Source organism: Cotesia glomerata, linkage group LG2 (assembly GCF_020080835.1).
Source record: "Cotesia glomerata isolate CgM1 linkage group LG2, MPM_Cglom_v2.3, whole genome shotgun sequence".
Lineage (NCBI taxonomy): Eukaryota > Metazoa > Arthropoda > Insecta > Hymenoptera > Braconidae > Cotesia > Cotesia glomerata.
Genome location: NC_058159.1, coordinates 20710213 through 20733903, shown reverse-complemented (window position 1 = coordinate 20733903; position 23691 = coordinate 20710213). Strand labels below are relative to the sequence as shown.

Here is a 23691-nt window from a genome sequence, read left to right as displayed (position 1 = left end):
TCAGATGTTCGGAAAAGGTAAGAGTCACACAAAGTTCACGAGAAAATGTGAGGTGAGTTGAAAAAATTGATTCAAATGAACTTATATAACTGCTATGAGAAAACAATTGATTTAAGAAGGTCCTTTCGCCATCAATGTTAAATAAAAAATATTAGATTACGCATAAAATTAATTTTTATCTAATAGTTGAAGTCCTTATTTATCTACTAGTGAATTTTAATTTAGTCTTTACCGTACAAATTTTTGAAAAAAAAATTTTTAAAAATGTTAGTATTTTTTCCGAGTCTTACGAGAAAGTCAGACCTTAACAACTTTCTCGAATTATGGTATTAACTACCGATTAGATGGGGTAAAAAACCCTGATAAAAAAAAGTATTAAGACAAAGAAAAAAGTATTGAAAAGTATTGGTTTTCTAGTCAATCCAATACATTTCAATACTTTTTTTTTTGTCTCAATACTTTTTTTTATTCAGGGAAAAACTCAAAATAATGTTTTTGAAATATTCAGGTTTCATTTTTTGCAATAAAATCTATAGGTTGCCGTGGAATATATGGAGAAATCAAAATTATAAAATCACAAAAAATTCTCAAGCAATCTACATTAAAATGAAGTCAAAACATTTGGCAACGTTGCGTAGCGCGCAAGCTTCAGACCATTCAATAAATTCAAACTAATTTATTTATTTACACTGACTGCAAAAACTTAAACGTGGTTAAGGTTATATTGTGCAAATGAAAATGTAAACAACCGAGGTACAGCGTTGCCAAATCACGGTTAAGTTACTAGCAGCTGATTTGAAAGAGTCAAATTAATTTTTGTATTTAACTATTTTTTTTTTATTTTCAAAATTTCAACGATTAATGCCTCATATACTATTTATTTTTTAATTTTAAGAATTTTAATGGGTTTTTTATTTTAATTTATCGTATATTGACTACTACAGTTGTTTTGACTCAACTGGAGCGAAAGGACTTCCTTAAGCTCATCTAAGTTCATTTTTTCGACTCTGGAATGCATGAAAATTACGTTGACTTATTGTTAACAATTGTAAAAAACTTTCTGTTTATCAATTTATTAGTCAAGTTGTTGAAATAAGTATTTCTCTGCTACTTTATTTTAACTTGGGGTATAATAGATTTACCGCAATCTTTACTGAAAGTTAAGCCCTAGTAATAACTAATTGCTCGAAACTTAAAGTTGTTACGAATTTGACGTCAACTTGATAGCAAGTTTTAATCCTTGATGTCAACTTTTTATCAAGAAATGTGACTGGTTGTATTAGTTCACGACTTGAAACAATCTGGGGTAAGTGTGGGTATTACTGCGGGTGTAGGTATTACTGCGGATTTTTTTTATTTCAATGATAAATAAATGGTACTTGAGCTTTTTAAATAAAAAAAATTGTTGCTAATAATTGAAATCTTCAAGAAAATATTTGCACAGTAGTTTTACACGTACAACAATTATTCAATTTGTTATTAATAAATTAAAATTAACTGGCTATGCAGGTAGTAAACTATAGCTTTTTTGTGAGTTTCCGTACGAAAAGAGGTGATACTAAAAGATCTTTTCCTTTACATAAAATGGTTCAAATTTAATATTTTTTGCATATAAAAGTAAGATAATAATCCGTCTTCAATATCAGTCATGTATTAAAAATTGAATTTTGATCAATTAATATTGGTTATTTAAGGAAGCAGTAATAGGTACCAATAAACTAAGCATGTTTGTATTACTGCAAATGTTTTCAATAATCCGCAGTAATAGAAGCACCTCTATTTTTATGCATTTGTACCAATTACTGCGGATGTAAAATACATTTATTCTAACCTAAAAAGAAAATATTACCTGTCAAGTTGCCTGTAAATTGCCCTTAGTTAAAAATAAATCTTTAAAATAAATTATGAACAGAAATTTGATAAAACAATAAAACAAATAAATCGAAGTTGATGAAAAATACAAGCAGTAATTATAATAAAGAATTTTGTTATGTGAAATTAAGCAGTGAAACTTTCAAACTAAGAAATTTCCATTAAATTAAGTGAATGTAACTTTAAACATATTCAAAAATTTTTCTGATTGATTTAAAATAATTCAAAATGATTATTTTCAATCAAGATTTGTTTTTATCCGAGCAAGTTAATTTTTTAATTACTATCAGGACTCTGCTTGTTATGTTATACATCATTGGAATAGTCATTATTTTTAATTAAGACATGCTGTGTTAAATTATCATGTTTATTGATATGAATTCAAATTATTTCAGGAATACGTTTTTCTAATCAAGTTATTTTATTTAACAAATACCTAATTAGGTATCTTTCAAACGTATTTTATTCATTTCTTATATGATCCCGAAGTTGTTTGTCATTGAATTTCAGCCGCAGTAATAGACTCGCAGTAGTTGGGTCATTCGCAGTAATTGGCACGCAGTAATAGAGACAAGCTCCTTTTATACCCGCAGTAATACATGCATATGACTTTTTTTTGAAATGCTTATTTTTTAAACAAAATATTAGTTTATCGCACTCTTGATTTTTTTTTAAGTCAATAATGAGTCAAACTTTGATTAAAAAAAAAAGTTATTGTTATTTTTGAAAAATTCAATGAAAATGCTTCTGAAATAAAACATACAGAAAAAACCGCAGTAATACTCACACTTACCCTAATGTAGAAGAAAGCTTAAAGTTAACAATGATGTTAAGTTGGTGTTTTTTTTTCTATTTTTTAATTTTGGTTTTGTTTAAAGTTAAAAAGAAAACCATGGTGATACCTCAGTTATAATTCTAAATTATTAAATAATAATAAAATAATAGTAAAAAATTAACTAAAAAAAAAAATTTAACGAAATTTCACTATAACAAAATTTTTACAAACTCTGCAAGACTTACATTTTAAAACTGTAAAATTACATTTGAAACTATCAAGGTTAATTTTTTAAAATTATTATTTATGACTTTTTCAGTTTTTTACTCAGAGCTCCTTTCATTACTACATAAATTGTAACTTTTCAATTACCGTTTTTTTCGTCTATTTTCACTTCAATAAAATTGTAATAGATTAAGGAACATGAGAAATAAGTAAACGAAATCGTTTATATTTGTTTGTGTATTAACAATTTATTTAGTCGTTTTCTGTTAAACATACAAGAATCATTTCTTAACGCATTTTTAAAACTATTATGGATACGTTACATTGATATGATTTTGATAATATTCATATTGCAGAATAATTAAAAAAATTTCCTCAATTTTTATTCCAGACATTTTTTTTTTAATTTTTCAAATATATTGTAAATAAAATACCAACTGTTGTTTAATTATCTTTCATAATTTATAAACTTCTATTCCATAATTAAACATATGTATTTATTGCTCAGCTGAATTGTCAAGCATATACCATTAATATTTTTAAAAGATATATTGTTGTAATAAATAATTTATCGATCAATAGTAGTATTTTATCACAAAAAAAATTTCTGATCAAAAACGATGTTATTAGCACTTGTTTTAATTTAGCGTCATTTTATAAATATTGTCTTCATGGTACACTTATGAAATTTAATTTTATATTTTATTGACAATCAATAAAAAGTGATCCAAGTGATCAAGTCAGAGAATGAATCCGACCAATGAATGAACATTATTTTGTAGTTAAAATATGCGATAAAATACCAATGGCAATTTATGTCATGTATATAATGAGCACGCTTTTAAAATGGTGCAATCTTTTCAGTTTATTAATTTGTTATGAATTTCAATCAATTAAAATTTTAAATATATCAATTGATGATTAAAAAATAACCATTATAATTTAATTAAATTTTCACTGATTAAACCATTCATTCACTCACTTAGTCACTGTATACTGTTATATATTTATGTATTGTTTACAAATATTACTATGTATAATAATATTGTTATATAAGTTTACGATGGTTATTTTAATATAATTTTAATACACAAAAATGTTTCAAGTGATTGGAAATTTTTTGACGATTACATTGAAAAAATATATATCAATTTTAAAAAGATAATAATCTAAGGGCGTATGTAGGTACATGGATATGTATGAGTAAATAGCAGAAGTATTTAGCTCAATTTTGTTTATTTATTTTTTTTCACGTCTCAATACCGAAAGTCATCTTCTTTTGACTTCTTTCACTTCAGTACAGTTATACTTCCAAAATTTCGGGATATATACTTATTAAATTATACATATATAACATATAAATATAATGGAAATGAAAAAAAAAGAAAAATAATTTATAAATAAAATTATATTATTATTTTCATGGTTAATTAAAAAAATTTCTCAATTTACATATAAAATAGTTTCTTTATAAATGTGTGTCCATCACGAGACATTGAATATTAGCTTAGATAAGTTACGATTAACATTTAATAGAATAAATATATACAATAATTATAACAATACAATTAATAATAATAATAACATTGCAATAAAAATAATAACTGATTAATTAAATGAAAAAGTGCATTAATTTTCCAATAGATAACAACAAGGTTTAAGATTATAAATACTCTATTACGGTTTGTTAAAATTAAGTATTAATTAATTTATTTAAATAAACAAAACAGAAAAAATAATATTACTAATATGAGAACAGTCTAATAACACAGCTATCGATAGTCAATTTTATCATATACATATACATACATGGAGCCTACTGACAAAGTCTTAACTGTTATTAATTATAAGAAATTGTCAAACTATCACGTTCCAAACATGGTGAACTTAATACTTGATCCACTCCATTGAGTTTATACTCTTTAACTTCCTTATATTTATTTATAGAAAGTTACAGTAGTCCGGAGATCAAAAAATTATCTATTTCTATCATTCTCAAAGTCTCTACCATTCACATTTATTATCACTATTAAATTAGCAAAAATTTTATCAAGGAAAGGTTGTCGCATATAAAGCCATGCGATAAGAAAATTAACTTACTTATATTGAATAATTTTATATCAATTTCCTCATCACATCATAAATATATATATATATATATATATATATATATATATATATATATATATATATATATATATATATATATATATATATATTTACATATATTTATGTTAATATATATTAATTGTTCGTTTGTGTAATGGATTTAGTAAATTGTCAATGATTTTGATTAGATACATAAAATTCACATTATGTAATATATATAGAATAATATTAATCACTAACAAGTTATTTAAATCCACCATCTTGGTATTTAAAATTGCTTACAAAGGTACAACTTTTTCATTCTGATGTATTGGAGTTTCGTAAGCCGGCACACATTTATAGTACTGAGCCGGGTATGAAGTATAAAGATTTGTTGAAGGAGAAAGTCGACCACGAAATCGTCCTCTTACCAAGAAGATCATGAGAATTGCGCAGAGAAATGTTAGAACAGCTATCAAAGTAATGGGCACTATTCCCCAGCCTACTCTGGTGCCTTGATGAGTCTCATTTTTATTGTTGGCATCCTGGAAAAGGTTTTAAATATTGATAAATACATTTAAATAGATTTTAATAATACAGTAGTGCTGTGCTAGGCATAAAAGTGGTTACTTGTGTTTTGACCACTCTGGGATATTAAAAGTTTTTTATTTTTAATTTTCACTGATACTAACAATCACGTTTGTTGACAAAAACATTAAAAATTTGATTTAAATCAGAGAAATAAAAAGTTGTATCTACACGGAAAAAAGAAAACTCGAAAAATTACAGTATAAAATGTAAAATCGGTCCCGTCGTAATCAAAACTAGAAAAATTACAGTTTGAAATAACATTTTTCTAAATTCAATTTTTTAATTTAATATTCAGAGCTTTCAATGTAAATATTACATTCTACAATGTAATTCTTATAAAACCAGTAATAATTACAATCTGAAACTGTAATTTTTCCAGTTTTCATCACGAAGCGCCACGTTGCATTATATACTGTAATTTTTCGAGTTTTCTTTTTTCCGTGTACTTTTAACATCGTAAAAATTTTTAATTTTAATGATTACATTAATTAAACAAGTTGTCATACTTGAAAAATTTCTTGTATTGAATCTTGTTATTTTGGCTTAAGAAGCCAATAACTTCGATCGATAACTACTGGGACTTGATTTAAGAATACACTGAAAAAAAAATTAGTTGACTGAAGAAAAAAAAATCTTGAACCGAGAACATAATTTTGAAGAGATTCATAGTCTCGAATCAAAGAGAAATTTTCTTGAGGTAAGAAATTTTTCTTGGTTCATGTATTTTTCTGCTTGAAACAAGAGCATGAAATTTTTCAAAATCATCTTCTCAGTTTAAGAATTTTTGTCTTGAATCACGTTAATTTTTTTATCAGTGTAAATAATCTTCAATCAATACAATCGAATTCTATATCCAAAAATAACTTCATTGTTCAACTAATAATCATTTTCTTCTAAGAACTTCATATTTTTTCAAGATTGTTCTAGTTTCTCCAAAACTGAATATCTTGAATCAAAACCCTGATAAAAAAAAAACTAAGTAAAAAGTATTGCAAATAATGAAATTTGAATTCCTTCGCTGTTGTTTCAAATTCTTTTTTCTTATCAGGGAAGTGAAATTAAAAAGAAAATATTTCTTAGAATCGAGTAGTTTTTTTTTTTATGTACGTTATTAAAGGATTTGAATTAAACATTTCACCACCTTTATACTTAGCACGGCAGCGTACTAATTTAATTAAAGTTTAAAAAAAAAAATTCACCTGATTGATAGGACAAACGGGACAACAGGTGTCTTGTGATGCTGGCAGAGGATTTGAACACGCGACAGAACACACTGTTTCTTTGCAGCTGAGTCTACCAGCGAGATCGCATGTACAAGACGTACAAGCATCAAGATTCCAAGATGAACCTTCCGAATGTGTACGATTTTTTCGGTCCACACAAACGGCACGGCAACGGCATATCTTTAAAAAATATAAAATAGTAAATAATTTCAAATAATAAAATACAGATAACTTATATAATAAAAATGATAATAAAACTAAAGTTTAAATAGTACCGGACAACCACGTCTATTAAGTTTATATCCATAGGAACATTTCTTCTTGCATTCAATAAGCGGTGGACAACCAATGGCCTGAGGTTTGCATTGGCAGAGTGTACAATCGTTTTCATCCATGACAAGACCATGCTCACAGTGCAAATCGCATTTGAGCTGCGGACAGATGATTCCCGAGTCGTCCTTCTCAACTAGAGTTCCAGGAGCGTTTACTGGGATAACAGTAGCGTCATGTTCGGGATTGCTCTCACAAGCGCAAACAGGACAACCTCCCTGGTCCTTCACAAGCACACAATGGAGACCACAGTGCGGTAGCTCGGGGCAAATTTTGTCCGTTGGATCTGGGCTCGCTGTATTCTGCAAATAGAACCATGAAAAAGGTATTTTACTGTGTTGCAGTTTTTTATCTAAATTTTTTTTTCATTTACTTTATTTTATTCTACTTTATTTAATTTTGTTTTATTTTTAGTCACTATTGTAGCTACTATTTATATATTATGTATATACATATATATGTTCGTTCTTTGTCGTTCCGTTTTTCACCTCTACTCGATGAGTTGAGAAATATATATTAGAAACGTGTCTGACCGAGCGTACATTACACCGTGAAATACAGATGAATCAGAAAATTGCAAGTAAAACTCAACTAAAGAAAATAGCAAGAGAACTGCTGGTTCTGCAATATGAGCGGAAAATTGGAGAGATGAGAATATGAGAAGTGGATGAGTAATAACTTATAGTAGTTTAAAATCTAATTAAAGTGTTCATTTTTATTTTTATTCTTTGATATTCGTTTTCAACTTTGTTGTATGGGATTAATGAAATACGAAAATTAATAGAACGTTCCACGGGAAAATTTATTTATAACTTGAATATTATTTGGCGTTTACCACTAATTTACAAACATTGTGAAGTTCTTACCAACTAATAAGTGAATAAATTATAGCTTTTAAATTTTAATGGAGATTAAGTTTTTAATGAAAATTTTATTTCATGACATAATTTAAATGCTTATTTTTGAAAATATAGAATCACATATGATTTATTTTGAGTTTTAAAAATTTTAGAAGAGAAAATTGAAGAAGTAATACTTTAAAGCTTTTTTAGGGTGGAGATTTTCTGAATTAATTTTAATAATGAAATTACTCTATCCATTTAAATAAGAATAAATGATAGTTTTAAATTCATGTAGGGAGAAATCCATAAATTATGTAAAGCGTTTTTTAAGGCTACTACAACTCCTTTTTAGTGATAATTTTTCATAAAAAGTAAAATTATTGACCCTTATTATTATTGATATGAAAGAAAAATATTTCTTTTTTTTTATAAGAATAAATTATAGTATTTAATGAAATCATTTAATATGAAGGAACATACCTACAATTCATTAATTCTATAAAATGTCATTAATGTAAATTTTATATATTTTTTTGATTTACATCCAGGTACACGGAAAAAAAAATTTCGTTCTGGTAACGTAACTGTAGAGTTACCACAACTATACACAGTTTACTGTTCGTTGTAGAGTTACAGTAACAAAATGTTTTTTAGTTCTGATAACTCAATGTTGTTGAGCTCTCAGAGCTCTACGGGATTGTTCTCAGAGCCAAACGGTATAGTTAGGAGCGCTCTACGTTGCGTAGTAGTGGAGTGCGCTGACATATTTCATAACCTTCTAAAATGTCAAACAGAATTATTTTGTTACTAATCTATATTATTAAAAATATATGAGGACAATTAAGTTCCCAATTTATTTATTTAAGGAAATAGGTTTTTTTTTTGTCAAATTGAATTTTGTTAGAACAGTTTTGTATTTATGGTTTTTAAAGGTTCATTTGCAGTGACTGTTAATTTAATTTATTAGTTGAATATATTGTGATAAGTGATAAGTTATCGGAATACATTAAAAAGACCCCATTTAACACAAAATAAAATTTGTTTTCTTTTATTTATCTTTTCTTGTGCATATACGGTAGTGATTTTATGTCCAATATTTATTAATATAATCAAGAAAATAAGATAATTTTGTGACGACCATATTGTTATTTTACAAATAATTTTTATTTGTAATATAAGTTCTATTATTATTTTATTTCTATTATAATACTATTCTTATTTGTCATATACAATTATTGTTGGCAATATAAATTCGTTCTGTCGCATTTATTTATTAAATTATTAATGCTAAATCGTAAAAAAAATTATTAATCAGACTGCCAAAAATTTGTTATAGTCTCAGAACGATCCTGTAGAGTTGTGAGAGGTAAATAACGTTTAGCTCTGAGCTCAACGATGTAGAGTTGCAGGAGCCAAACGGTATTGTTACCATAAGAATACGTTAACCTACTGGAACTTTTTACAACTAACTACTATAGAGTTCCTATAGCAAAATTTTTTTCTCCGTGTATATATCAAATCAATTAAAAATTGATTGAATCATTGGCACTTGGCAGAGTCTTTAAATAATCCAAAGGAAATAAATATATCCTCAGATTCGGTAGAATCTGGCGCCAAGTTCCGTTCAAATCCGTTGTAAACGGAGCGCCAGACTACCGACTGTGTTTACTGTAAGCAGAACGGTATTTCGAGGTTGCAAAATTTTATTTAATTATATGGTTCTCCTTTTTCCAAAATGATATATTATAAAATTAATTTATACTTTATTTTACTGATATTAATTAATTATAATCAATTATACCACTTAATTCACTTAAAATTATTAAATTTTATCAGCACAAACTATAGTAAGCCCAGAAATTTCGATCCTGACTTTTTTTCGATGGGGAATATCAGCGCCACAGACTAGATAAAATAAAAATGAGTAGCAATCCTTCCTATAGACACGCAACTACAGTAAAAAAAAGTGATTCATAGCTTGCATCTATGGCCGCCAGGGTGCACTAGAATTACATCTACATAAACTGTAGGTTCAAGGGGATAGTTTGCAGTAAAAAATGCAGTCAACACGAGATTTAAGTTGTTATCAATTGTAAATTTTCATTATAATTACAAAAAATACTAAAATCCGAACAAAAACAGTTTCACTGTAAAAAAGTCGCGCCAAGTCCACGTTCATAAGACTATTAGGAAAAAATTTTTTTCTTTACAAAAAATACAAAATAAAAAAATTAAAAATCCGAGTAACCGATATGATTGTTTATGATTTTCGGAAATTAAAAAAAATTTTATTGTAAATTTAAAAATTAAAAAAAAAATTTTAGAACGTACTTGGTGTGCGTCATTGTGTATTTCAATTTTTTTAAAGTCCTAGTAAATAGATTTTACGAATTTCATTAAAAGTAAAATATTTTGTAACCGCGCACACTAAATACGTTCTAAAATTTTTTTTTTAATTTTTAAATTTACAATAAAATTTTTTTGAATTTCCGAAAATCATAAACAATCATATCGGTTACTCGGATTTTTTAATTTTTTTATTTTGTATCTTTTTGTAAAGAAAAAAAAAAATTTTTTTTCCTAATAGTCTTATGAACGTGGACTTGGCGCGACTTTTTTACAGTGAAACTGTTTTTGTTCGGATAGGGCATTTCGCACCAAATCGACCAATTTTGACTCCGACCTCTTTTGATTTGGCTGAAATTTTTTAATCTTTTCCTACTCCATAAAAAACGTTTTTCAGAATTTTTTCAAATTTGATTTTTTTTCGAAAAATTATTTTAAAAAATAGAAGGAAGCTGTGAATAATTTTTTTTTTCGAAAACTGAAATTCAAAAACGAAAAAAATGAAAAAAAAAAAAATGTGATTTCGTCGATTTTTTACCAAATGATAGATTTTCAAAAATTAAAAAATGGCTAATTCGGGATTAAATGGGTAAAATGTCTTTTTCAAAAGCCTATATGAATAGAAACCTACATGTTATAGTTGTTACGAAGTACGATAAACATCAATAACTAATCTCAACGCGTTCAATATTGAATATTAACGTTCGTATTGCTTTGAAAAACAGTAATAAATCATCCAGCTGTAAAAAAATCATAAACTACTTATTATTTATTAATCATTCCTGCTTAATTTCTTATAATTACTTGAAAGATTAGTTATTGATGTTGGTTGCGACAACTACAAAGTTTATTTATTTATTATCTTCGTATTTATTTTAAGTGTTTGATAAACTCTCAATAAATAGAGACCTTGCACTCCTGAGACGAAACGTCGGAAATCAATTATGGTTTAGTTGTTTTTTGACATAAAAAATTTTCTAAGTATCCGGGATTCTACTGATTTATTTGTTTTTTTTTTTTTTTTTTTTTTTTTTTTTTTTTTTTTTTTTTTCATTGTTGAGATGAATTATTAAAAATAAAAATTAAAAAAGTTATTAAAAATAACAGCAGTTTCAAGTAAACGAGACAATGTTAATTATAATTGAAAAATAATATTTAATCTTATAATCTTTCTTCCACGTTGTGGTAAGATTCTTATTAAACTTAGTCAACTACCCCCCCCCCCTACCCTTTAATTATTAATAAATCATTGCTGGTTGATAGATTAAAAAAATATAATATTATTTTTAAATAATTTATCGTTGCAATAGAAAAAAATTATCTTGATTAATCTTCAGCGCAGTTGACAGTTGACAGTAAAAGCGGATGAAAAAAAAAAAGATTATAAATAATAGCAGAGGAAGTAACTAAGTAAGATTAACCGGGTAGAGAGTTAATTAATCAGTACGATACCTCGTCAGTTGAACATTCACAAGTAGGACAACTGTCAAAGTTGTCAGCAGCCCGGAGATGACAAGGCGGCTCACAGGGCTCTAGAGAATCACAAGTCTTATCGGATAAATTGGGGGTGGTTGTGAAGATTTGTGTCTCATTGGTATGTTCAAGACAATGTGGGCAACATTCTCCTTCTACCAAAGGCGCAGCACTTTCGCAACTTTTGCACATAGTTGAATGACAAGAGACACTTCCCATCTGATTGATTTCTTCGCACGTGCAGTTGACACAAGGACCTTGTTGCCAGTGTTCACCGATGGCATGGCGTACTCCAGAATCTGTGCAGTCTTTGGGAAGTCCATCGTCTCCACCGACATAGGATATCGGCTCTAGAAACATTAAACAAGTATAATTAATATTTGTATTTAATCCAAGTATAATATATATTTCAGAGTCATTGAAGTTAAGTTAAACTTTTTAATTATAAATTAGTTTTGAACTGAGAGCATGATGTTGCTGCATTCCTGGTATATATAAGTATTTAGTTCTAGTCACTGTTAATTGCCTGTGGCAGTAAGAGATACCACGTATCTAAAAGTGTGCTCAGAGGAGTAATCAGTTTCTGTGGTTAAACTGTATGACTTTAGTAATTACCTGAAGGAACGCAGTCGTATAAAGCACAGCACCTTCCTGGGGTTTCTGAAGCTGGTCTCACTTGAACCGGTCTTTCACCTCGTTCACATTTGTGCGGTGGACATGGTGATACACATTTACATATACCATCTTCGCTTGAAACACTATCTTCTGGACATTTTGATCCGTTTATGCCTGAAACATTTGAATTTTAAATATTTTGTTAGATTTAGGTTTTTACAATTCACATGAGAGTTATTATTTAAATTAATTACGTTTATATCTGAATCTGATCAGGTAAAATAACGATTGAAAACATTTTAAGGAAATTCATAGACCATTTTCACGTACGGAAACACCATTAACATAAATATACGTCTTGATAAATATCGGTTGAATAGGAATTACAATGTAAACCTAGCGGCAACGCGAACGTCGATAGAATCTTAATGTAATAGCGTTTGCGTCAAGATATAGTGTAATGTAATATGCAAATTCATCCAGGGAAATTTAAGGCTTGATCTCATCGCGTTTTTTAAGTATATATATACATATATATATATATATATATATATATATATATATATATAGAGTTTATATATATATATATATATATATATATATATATATATATATATATATATATATATATATATGCATATATTAGAGTGGTTCATTTCCGCAAAATTTTTTTTTTTTTCGGTGCTCATGCAAAATATTAATCTACATATAGAAAAAAAAATTCTTACCAAGTTTGAGCTCTTAATAATAATTTTAAGTACTTACAATAAAAATTTGAAGTTTTACCATTTAAAATGCATGTAAAAAAATTTTTTTCAAATTTCTAATGCTTACCCGGCTTTTATAATATTGCAAATCGGTTTGATGGACCTTGCGGGGAATTTCACGCTCTTCAAAATAGTTTTCGAGTTTTTTTGTGTAACTCGCACTGGTTCACCGGTAGGAGTCGTCAAAGTACAGTTTTTGAAAAAAATATATTTTTTTTTAATTTTTCGAGCAAACCGCCAAAAGTAGGAAAAAAGAAAGGACTGACTCATAAAAAAAAAGTTATCCAACCAATATTTAATGAATTTACAGCCATTTTTATACCGGAAAACGTAAGAAATTGATAAATACTAACTCATAATGTTATTTAGATTCATTTTTTTTATTTATTACCATTATGTTTCCCTACACTAAGAATTTTTTTAAAATCATTATGATTTCTCACTCATAATAAATATTAAAACACACAAATTAATAAACAAACTACAAGAATAAAATTGTAACATTTGCAATCTATGTTGCAAGATCTTGCAATTTTTCAACATTTCTGTCGTTTACAAAAAAAATTAAAATGAAGATTATTTAATTTTTTGTAACAAAATTTCAAAATTAGCAAAAAATTTTATTTTTTTCATTGTCAACTTTATTCACGCCAACTTTGTATAAGTAGAAATCATTCTTTGAAAAATTGCACCAAGCAGTCCTGAGATGGCATATTCTAACATTGCTCTAGTTAATTAGCATGATATTACCGTCTCTATTGTCTATGTTGACAAATTTGATCCTTTATGGCATACCTAACCTCAAAATAATTTTCTCATTGTTTGTTGTATTAAGTGATTAATCCGAGAATCAATTGACGCTGATACTAAGACAGAATAATCCAATTTTTTAATAAACTATATTCAAATTACTATTTTAATATCAATTTTTTGCTGTCACTTGTGTTTAATGGTATATATCGTATTTAAATTAGTTCTTGATATTCTTCAGTATTTATTTGATTACATTTCATTAACTTTCTAACCTAACTATTGTTCATTATGACTGAAGTAATTGGTAATAGGACATATAACTATTTAGTTGGCTTTCAAATTAAAGAATTTAATTGTTATAAATTACCTACTTATCGTGACGTTATTAATTTATTTATGTGTAAACATTTGACGTTAAAATTGACTGTACGTATCAGTACTACCGAAGTTATCGATGAATTAGAGGCTATGTGTGATAGAATTGGAATTCCCACAACACTGAAACGAAATAGTATTCGGAAGTTTGAAAAGTTCTATGACGATTACAAAGACATTAAGAAACGAAAATCTCTTAACAATCTCTCAGACAATCAAAAGCACAAAGTGGAAAATTTCGTTAATCAATTGAACAAATTATTCGATATTGCTGATAATAGTGAAGTTGAGAATCTTCAAAGTGATTTACAATTATTTTCAGAAGAATGTCGACAAAATGATGGCAATAAATGTTTACCATTAATATCTAAGTTAAACGAAAATGCAATAGTACTTTCTGATCAATCAGTTTTGCAAGATATACAGGATGAAATACAAGATGAAAATAACAACATTGAATTTAGTAAGTATAGAATTCTATTCACACTGATGATTGAATTGTCATTTCTGCATTCATAATAATGAATTTATCCTATTATCATATTAAATTTCGCACTTTTTGGCATTCATTTTTGCGATTTTTAGTAAATTCTGTCGTCATATCCTTAGAATATTGAAAAAGTTTAGAATTTCATTTTTGTTAAATAGACAAGTTAAAATATGACATCGGTACAGAATATGTTATAATTAAAGATATCCTGGACGAAAAAAAAAATACTCTACTACCCTTCATCGAAGATCATCAACAGGTAAAAATATTGTACAGTTTTTTACTAATGGAAAAAATTATTGCTAAGTTGTGCTTTGTTTCTCTCACTGAGTAAACAATTTTCATATTTTAATATTAACTACGTTTCATTTTTTACAGAATCGAACTTCAAGAGATGACTATCATGAACTTTTGACGTTGAGCTACATTTTTTTAGGAGGTGTACCAAACAAAGGTATACAATTTAGAGCTCCTGGTGCTATGCACCATGCTCGTTGGCTATCAAAAGCTATCTATAGTTTAAAAATATATATGTTCAGAGAACAATTTCACGTCAACCCTTCAGAATTGTTAGCTTTACGAGAAGTTTGCTTATTTATTGTTTTTTTTTTTATGTTGAAGCATGGTTCGTAGCAACAAATGCTATTGAAGCTCCGTATCATGACTTAAAACTATTTCAAAATTTATTAGAGTATATAAAAAAGATCACCCAAAAGTTGCAGAAGCTGATTTAGAGAAACTTTTCAAGCATTTGTGGTACTTAAACGAAAATCTTACAGGCTTGGCGCTTTTTGATCAAAAGCTATCCCGAGAAGAAAAATTAAAAATAGTTGATTCTATTAAAAACAAAAATCGAGCAATAGTAAATATCCTCGATTTACTTTAGACAGGAAAAAGCTTGAAATAATATCGTCTAAAAGTATAAGTGATTTTGTGACTCAAGAATCTCTCACTATTTTTGATAAGTTTAATTTGACGTGTGAATTTCTAGAAATCGACCCTGATTTGTGGGAAACAGATCAAGAATACATTACTTGCTGCGAAACTTTCAAAAAACTACGTGTTGTTAATGATACTGCCGAACGATGTGTTGCACTCATTGAAAAATTTAACGAGTTTGGTACATATGATGAAGATCAGAAACAATATTTATTATTAATGGTTCAACAATGTAGAAAATACTTTCCAACGTGCGCCAACAAACTATATTCAGCTTTAAAATCTTGATGTGTTTTCAATAACATTAGTAATTATTTGAAATTTATTAACTTGTTTTTAATAACTATTTAAATGTTTATCACATTTCAAGCATTTTACATAATAACGTAACCTTCTGTATATTTTGATTAAATTTTTGTTGCTTTTTTATGAATTCATGTGTTGTTTTTGTATTCATTATGAGTAAAAAATCATACTAATTTTAAAAAAGTTCTTAGTGTAGGGAAATATAATGGTAATAAATAGAAAAAATGAATCTAAATAACATTATGAGTTAGTATTTATCAATTTCTTACGTTTTACGGTATAAAAATAGCTGTAAATTCATTAAATATTGGTTGGATAACCTTTTTTTTTATGTCAGTCCTTTTTTTCTTCCTACTTTTGGCGGTTTGCTCGAAAAATTAAAAGAAAATATATTTTTTTCAAAAACTGTACTTTGACGACTCCTACCGGTGAACCAGTGCGAGTTACACAAAAAAACTCTAAGGCTATTTTGAAGAGCGTGAAATTCCCCATAAGGTCCATCAAACCAATTTGCAATATTGTAAAAGCCGGTTAAGTATTAGAAATTTGAAAAAAAAAATTTTTTTTACAGGCATTTTAAATGGTAAAATTTTAAATTTTTATTGTAAGTACTTAAAATTATTATTAAGAGCTCGAACTTGGTAAGAATTTTTTTTTCTATATGTAGATTAATACTTTGCATGAGCACCGAAAAAAAAAAAATTTTTGCGGAAATGAACCACCCTAATATACAGAGTGTCCCAGAAGTAACGGACGCCATTGTAGCATCTGATAAAAAAAATAATTCTGAGACGAAAAGTCTTTGCCATTTTTTTAATCAGACGCATAGATAATTAATTATTAATTAAAATAACGTCCTTTTATGCGTTAGAGAGAGAGAGAGCACTAGTGTCAAGTGCGTTCCAACGAAGACGCTTGCACGTGTGAATGTGTAAGTAAATATGTGTTACTACGTTAGCTATAGAAACTAGTTAGTCATACAGTTAGTTGTGTCTTTGTTTGGCACATACTTGACTGGACACTGGCACTCTCTCTCCCTGTATATATATATATATATATATATATATATATATATATATGCATATATATATATATATATATATAAATATATATGTCGGAAAAGCATTATTAGGGGCGTTAGTACAGTCCATTGGATTCGTTTATTCAATTATTTATTAATTTAGAATAATTAAAATATACGCTAACTTGTATAAACAATACTACGATTAATTATCCAAATATAATTAATATACAAGGTAAAAGCGCTGGGGATGTATGCGATCTTTACTTGATCAATGCTCAACGAGAACTACTCGTCTCAGTACCCTAAGTACTTCTTCTCTCAAAAATATTTCGACAGCCCTCATTGTCTGTCGATATCTTTAACTGTATACTTTTTACTTTTATCCTGTGACCTCGGCTACGTTTGGTGACCATTGTCACTCCGGACTCAAGCCCATTGCCATAACCATAAAAATTATAATCGGCTTAAGTTATAAATAATTATTAAATATTCTATGCTTTACAATTTTGCTTAAAACTAACAGACAAACTAAAATATTAGGAATTTCCCTATCTTTAGGAAAACCCAGCTCGATATTATCTCCGACATATATATATATATACAGGGTGTCCCAGAAGTAACGGACGCCATTGTAGCATCTGATAAACAAATGTTAGTTCTGATGAAGAGTTCTTAGCTATTTTTAAGATGACGCATAAATTAAATTTCAAAAATCGTCAAAAATAATTTTTTTTTGCGTTACGGTATAATTTTATAGACTAAAAAATAATAAGTTTCTGAAAATTGCGTTCAAAATTTGAAGAAAGGCCGCTCATAATTTTTCAATTTATTAGTGCATTTGTTTAGATTTTTCGAGCGACCTTTTACTATTCAAATTAAAATTAGTTGCATTTTTTTTTTTTACTTTACTGGACAACATAGAAAATATAATTTTTTTAATTTAATAATTAATTATCTATGAAGTTAATTAAAAAATGGCTAAAGACTTTTCGTCTCAGAATTATTTTTTTCATCAGATGCTACAATGGCGTCCGTTACTTCCGGGACACCCTGTATATATATATATATATACTCTTTTTATGTATGGTTTGAGTCGTGTATTCGGACACTATAGATTTTAAGAGACTTGAAAAACATTTCACAATTGTTAGAAATTTTTGAAAAAGTTGAAAACTAAAGAAAATTTTCAGAATCTGATGAAAATTCAACTTTTGAAAATCCAACTTAAATCAATAACTTATCAATTTTTGGAAGTTGTCAATTTTTAAAGAAAAAAATTACAACTACTAAAAACTATATCGAATGATCAATCAAAAATACAATACAATTTAGAGATTATCATGTCCTAATAAGAAAACTAACTATTCAAGAAAAATAACCGTGGATTAAGACAACCATTTTTAAAATAACCGGTTGTCTTCCCTTATTCTCTTAGTTTCCAAATTCTTGGGTTGAAATCTTTATATCTTCGATTGATAACTATAGTCACTTGATTCAATACAATATTATCTTCAATCGATATATCTTCAACTAAGAATAATTATCTTCAATTAATAGCAATCTTTTTAATTGTAAGAATTTTATAGTTTTAAGTAGTAGTTTTTTTATGCAAATGTTATCAGCTTGAGTTAAAAAAATAAAATCTTCATTTGAGAAAACAAATCTTTGCATAAAAAAATTTCGGAAAATATTTAAGTCTCTTTGACGTGATAGAAAGTAACAGAAATCTTACTGTTTTGTGGTTTCAACGTATATATTTTAAACAATTCCCAAGAGACAGGAATTGTTAGAAATTCATATGAATTAGTCTTATTTAAAAATAATAAAGTGCTTCATTGGAGAGTGAAATTTTCGAATGAACGATTTTTGGTTCTTCACCCAAAACTTTTATTTTCTTTATCCAAGAATTTAGTTCTTGTATTAAAAGAAGTGAATATTTTGAAACCAGATTAAAATTGTAAAAAAATACTGTTCTTTAGTCAAATAATTTTTAACTTCCCGCTAAGAAAATTGAAAATTTTCAAAAATCGGGAAGTTATTGTTTTCACCCCGTCTTTCGAAAATCGAGTTTTCATCAGATCTCGACGTTTTGAGGTCCTAGGAAGCTTCCCCGACTATTCCCGCGGTGATGTCACCGTGTCTGTATGTGTGTGTGTGTGTGTGTGTGTGTGTGTGTGTGTGTGTGTGTGTGTGTGTGTGTGTGTGTGTGTGTGTGGAATTAATCATTTAAAATTATAGTACATCTTTATATATACATTTTTCACAATAGTACAATGCAATAAGTTAAATTAATAGAAAAAATATAAATAAATAAACAAAAAATAGTTACATATTTAAACTTTTTTTAATTTTAAGGTTAAAATAAGCGGCAACTCATTTAGTTGGCTGTAGCTAGTCGTGTGATCCAAAGCAACAGTTCTCATTTAGCACAGGAATGGTTACTGTGCTGCACGAGAATGAGAAACGTTTGTCAGGTGACTGGTTCGTACGCTTGCGCAGTACTCATACTTATTTTATATAGTAAGGGTTCTTCTGCTCACGGGAATCTGTATTGTCCTAAAAGCTAACAGCGACTGTGAACATGAGAATCACTCGTGTTTTCAGTGTAATGTGTAACATAGGAATGGTTACTGTGCTGAACAATACTCAGTCATATGTAAAAACGACTCATTCTTATTATCACATGATCTAGTAATGTGCTAAGAACTTTTTTTATACACTTATCGCTCATTCTTGTGTAGCACAGTAACCAGTCGTGTTTCATTTTTTCCGTGTAGATGATTACTAGTTGTTTTTGATTAAATGTTAATTATATGTTATTGCAGATTATTTTTTTTTTTTTAGTTTTTTCGTATATTATTGTTATAAATATAAATACGAATTCCTTGTATAGCTTGATTAGTTTAAAATTTTTGTGTAGTTTATGTGACAGTCAAGAATTAGGTTAGGTTTAAAAATGTTTAAATAATGACTGAAAGCAGTTGGAAATTATTTTATGACTTTTTTTTTTTTATTTTTAAAAACATTAGCCTAGAAATCTGTATTATTGATATATTCATTAAAAATACACAATTATTTTTATCATAAGAAAAATATTTTTTAATGGAATTTTTACTTCTTTATTACTCCATGTACTTTATAAAAAAAAATAACATATTTTTGCGTAAAGTAGTATGGGATCAAATTATTTATACTAAAAAAACCTTTTATGAAAACACAAATGTTATTTATTTAATACAATATATAATGTTCATTGTTTTTCTTTATCAATGCAGTAGAATTATATACAATAACCACGGACACAGCATTAACACAGTTAACATAAGAAGATTTATTTCTTTACTAGACCTTCAAAAAACGACACGAGTTTTTAAGATTCCACTCGAGTAATTTATCAACAACCCAATTGTCCATATCGCTGTTAATGTAAATTGGTGCAATTATCGCTATTTCATCACCAAAATTGTAAATAAATAAACTCGTAAGTTTCAGACTTGGTTATGTGTGGTGGCGCTGAACGCGTCGTGGATAGTGATAATCACGATCCGTTTCGCTGTAGTAAGAAAACGTTTTGAGATATTCACTATACAGTTGAGCGTGGAATTTAGTATTCACTGTTTCGAGCATAACTGTATCCGTATGGTGAATATGACAATACTGTTTTGAGCTAATCACGATACAGTCAACGCTCTCTGTATTTGACTCACCCGTACAGGACCATTCTCTGTATTTGACTCGTCCTTGTCCATAAGAGCTGTGTTAAATCGTCAAATACAGAGGAAGAATGTGGTCAAATACAGAGAGCGGTCAAATACAGAGAGGTCCAATACAGAGAGCGTCGACTGTACTTCGTTCACGATCCACTGGATCGCTATAATAGCAATACTTTTTTCTCCGTGTAGCGGGAAGTTGCAGGGATGGCCTTTAGGGTCAACCGTTTTCCTAATTTTTTTATTTCAGTATCAGAAACAAATTGACAAAGAAAAGCTTTCATACCGTTGCCGTAAACATAAGATACAATTACATTTTTTTTAAGAATTCCGAAATTTTTTCAACAATAATTTTTACTACTAAGAAATTATACTTCATAAATTTCGTAGTAAATTAATTTTTTTTAGTGGAAAAAATAGAAAGTTTAGTATTAATAAAATGAAAAATCTCATTTTAAATGCGTTATATACGTAGGAAATGAAGACCTAAAAAAAAGAAATGAAAGAAAAAAAATTCGAGACAAAAAGAATGTCAGGGATTATTGAATGTGATACTGGAGTAGGGCTCGACATGAATTCTAGTACCCAAGAGATTTTATTTTTCATTCTCTAATGATATTCTAAAATTGCATGAATGTAAGTATTTCAATATCTTGGTATTATATTATTATTAAAACAAAGTTATTTTAATAGTTTAACATCAATAGGTATTATAAAAGTAAAAATAAAGTTTAGTTGAAAGGTAAGTATTTTTAATATGGTTGATGTTTGCAAGTCAGAACTTGTAGCTTAAACGTTTTTTAGTTTGAAAAGCTCAAAGAATCTTTTTTTAATGAAAGAACTTTTATTAAGTATTATATAAAAGTACTTAAATTCATTAATTATTTTCTGAAAAAGAAAAAAACCAATCAAAAAATCTATAAGAGGATATTGAAAACTATTTCGTTGTGTAATATTAAGAATGGTCAATTTAAAAATTTTTATATAAAATAATATCAGTTAATCTAAAAATGTAATCAGTTATTTCTAAAAACTTTCAAAGAACTGTTTACATAATTTTTATGTATATGGTACACCAAAAATTAAATTAATTTAATCTCCATTCCTGTCTTGACTTCCTTCCATTACAGAATTTTGTATGTATTCAATCTCGTTTTGCATGCACGACTCAGCGTCGTCCTGGATACGTTAATCTAATCTTTTTTCAAGCTCAGTCAACCTACCGGCCGTTGAGTCTTGTCGCCGTTTGAAGTTCCTCTTTAGAGAAAAAAAGTAGAGAAAAAAAAAAATAATGGAAATTATCTAGAAAGAAAGCAGAAAAAAAAATAAATGATCCTTTTATTTTATATCTTCGAATTAGAGTATCTTAAGGATAGCGATAAATTTGCAATTTTTTAAAAAACAAAAAATACTGTAAAACTCATACTTTCCTTAGTTAATTTAAGTCTTCATTAATATTTTGAGCATTCTATTTTATATTTTTAATACAGTGTTATAATTTATTAATCATCAACGATTTCGTGGAAAAAAAATACATAAATAAATGAAATAAAAAACAAAAGTTAGCTCTAATTAATTTTGGATCATCGTATCAGCAAGTTGCTCATATAGTTATGTATACTTTCTTTTAATTTATTTTTGTTGAATAGGCTAAAATTAATTTTTTAAAAAGTTGGGATGATACAAAAGTGCCTCATCGTTTATTTTATTTAGATTTAAAGAAATATTATTAAAAAGAAAAAACTTAAATCGATACAACTAAAAGATCAATTAAAAAAATTGAATTTTCACTTTATCAGCAATCAGTATTGAATATTGTTTGTGTAATTTTTATTTCTTCTAAGGCACTTCTTGAGGGTATAAATGACATAATACAGTAAATGTAAGAAAACGGTGAAAGTGACTAATTGTACATGTATAGTGGAGTCTTATCAACTTCTACTGAAAGGGATCTTAAATTCTAGGAATTGAAGTTGGAGAATACACATCAGTAGACGAGTCCTTCTTCTATTTTCCAGTGGGAAATGGTGGAGATACAGAATGAATTGAAGTTAGAGAACAAAGAAATTGGGTAGAATACTCTGTCATCAGAAGAAGACTGAAAAATATTGATGACCAATTGTATAAAATAAACGAATAAAAAAAAATTAATCAACATATATGAATATTTTTTGAAAGATTATGAGTGTGACAATAAAAATAAATAAGATTTATTCTAAGGACAAGCTGAAAATTACTCTACAAGATTTATCTCAATTCATTGCATATATTTTTCTGAATTATCTCAACTAGCTAATGCACAGACTGATAGAGGTTTTAAACTATCTTTTTATTTATATTTTTTGGTAAATGTAGGCATGTAAACTATTATAGATATTTACTTTAAGCGTGATGACCTAAATCTCATTGAAATTATCTCAACATATTATGAATAACCGTACATGACGTTATTTTTAAATATTATTAAAATAAATCAATAATTTACTAAATAATAAAAAGCTTAAGTTTAATGTTCCATATATAATTGTAATTAAAAAAAACCTTTTACTTTGAATAAGCCCCAACATGAATTACAAACAATTTTTCAAATAAAAATAAAAGTATTATTTAAAAGTATTATAAGTAAATTTTTTTCCATATGTATTATAAGGAGATGAATAAGGCTAATCGGCCTCAGGATGACAGTTTAAATATTTGAGAAAAAATGTAGGTATTAATAAAATATCTCGATCATGAGAGATTTAGGTTTTTACTTTAATTGATTGGAAAAAAAAATGAAGATAATATTTTTTTACGATTATTCGAAAAATAAACTTAGAAAAAAGCTTATTTTAACTAAAAAAATTGTTAAGAAAGATCCAAATTGTTTTGGAATAAAGAGGAATTTTCTTGAGACAATTTTTTTTCGGCTCAAGGAAATTTTACTCCAATCATTCAAGATCATTTT

At 27.5% G+C, this 23691-nt stretch overlaps 1 protein-coding gene across 1 annotated transcript; it reads right to left on the bottom strand.

The window, feature by feature from the left end:
* Positions 1–5102: 5102 nt before the first annotated feature.
* LOC123259744 (kielin/chordin-like protein) lies at positions 5103–22867 on the bottom strand (the record flags this gene model as incomplete). Its single annotated transcript, XM_044720422.1, has 6 exons — positions 5103–5505; positions 6751–6954; positions 7050–7406; positions 11745–12115; positions 12381–12554; positions 22861–22867. Coding segments are annotated over 6 exons (1359 nt in total), but the record flags the coding sequence as incomplete, so codon positions are not given.
* Between the last annotated feature and the right edge of the window lie 824 nt (positions 22868–23691).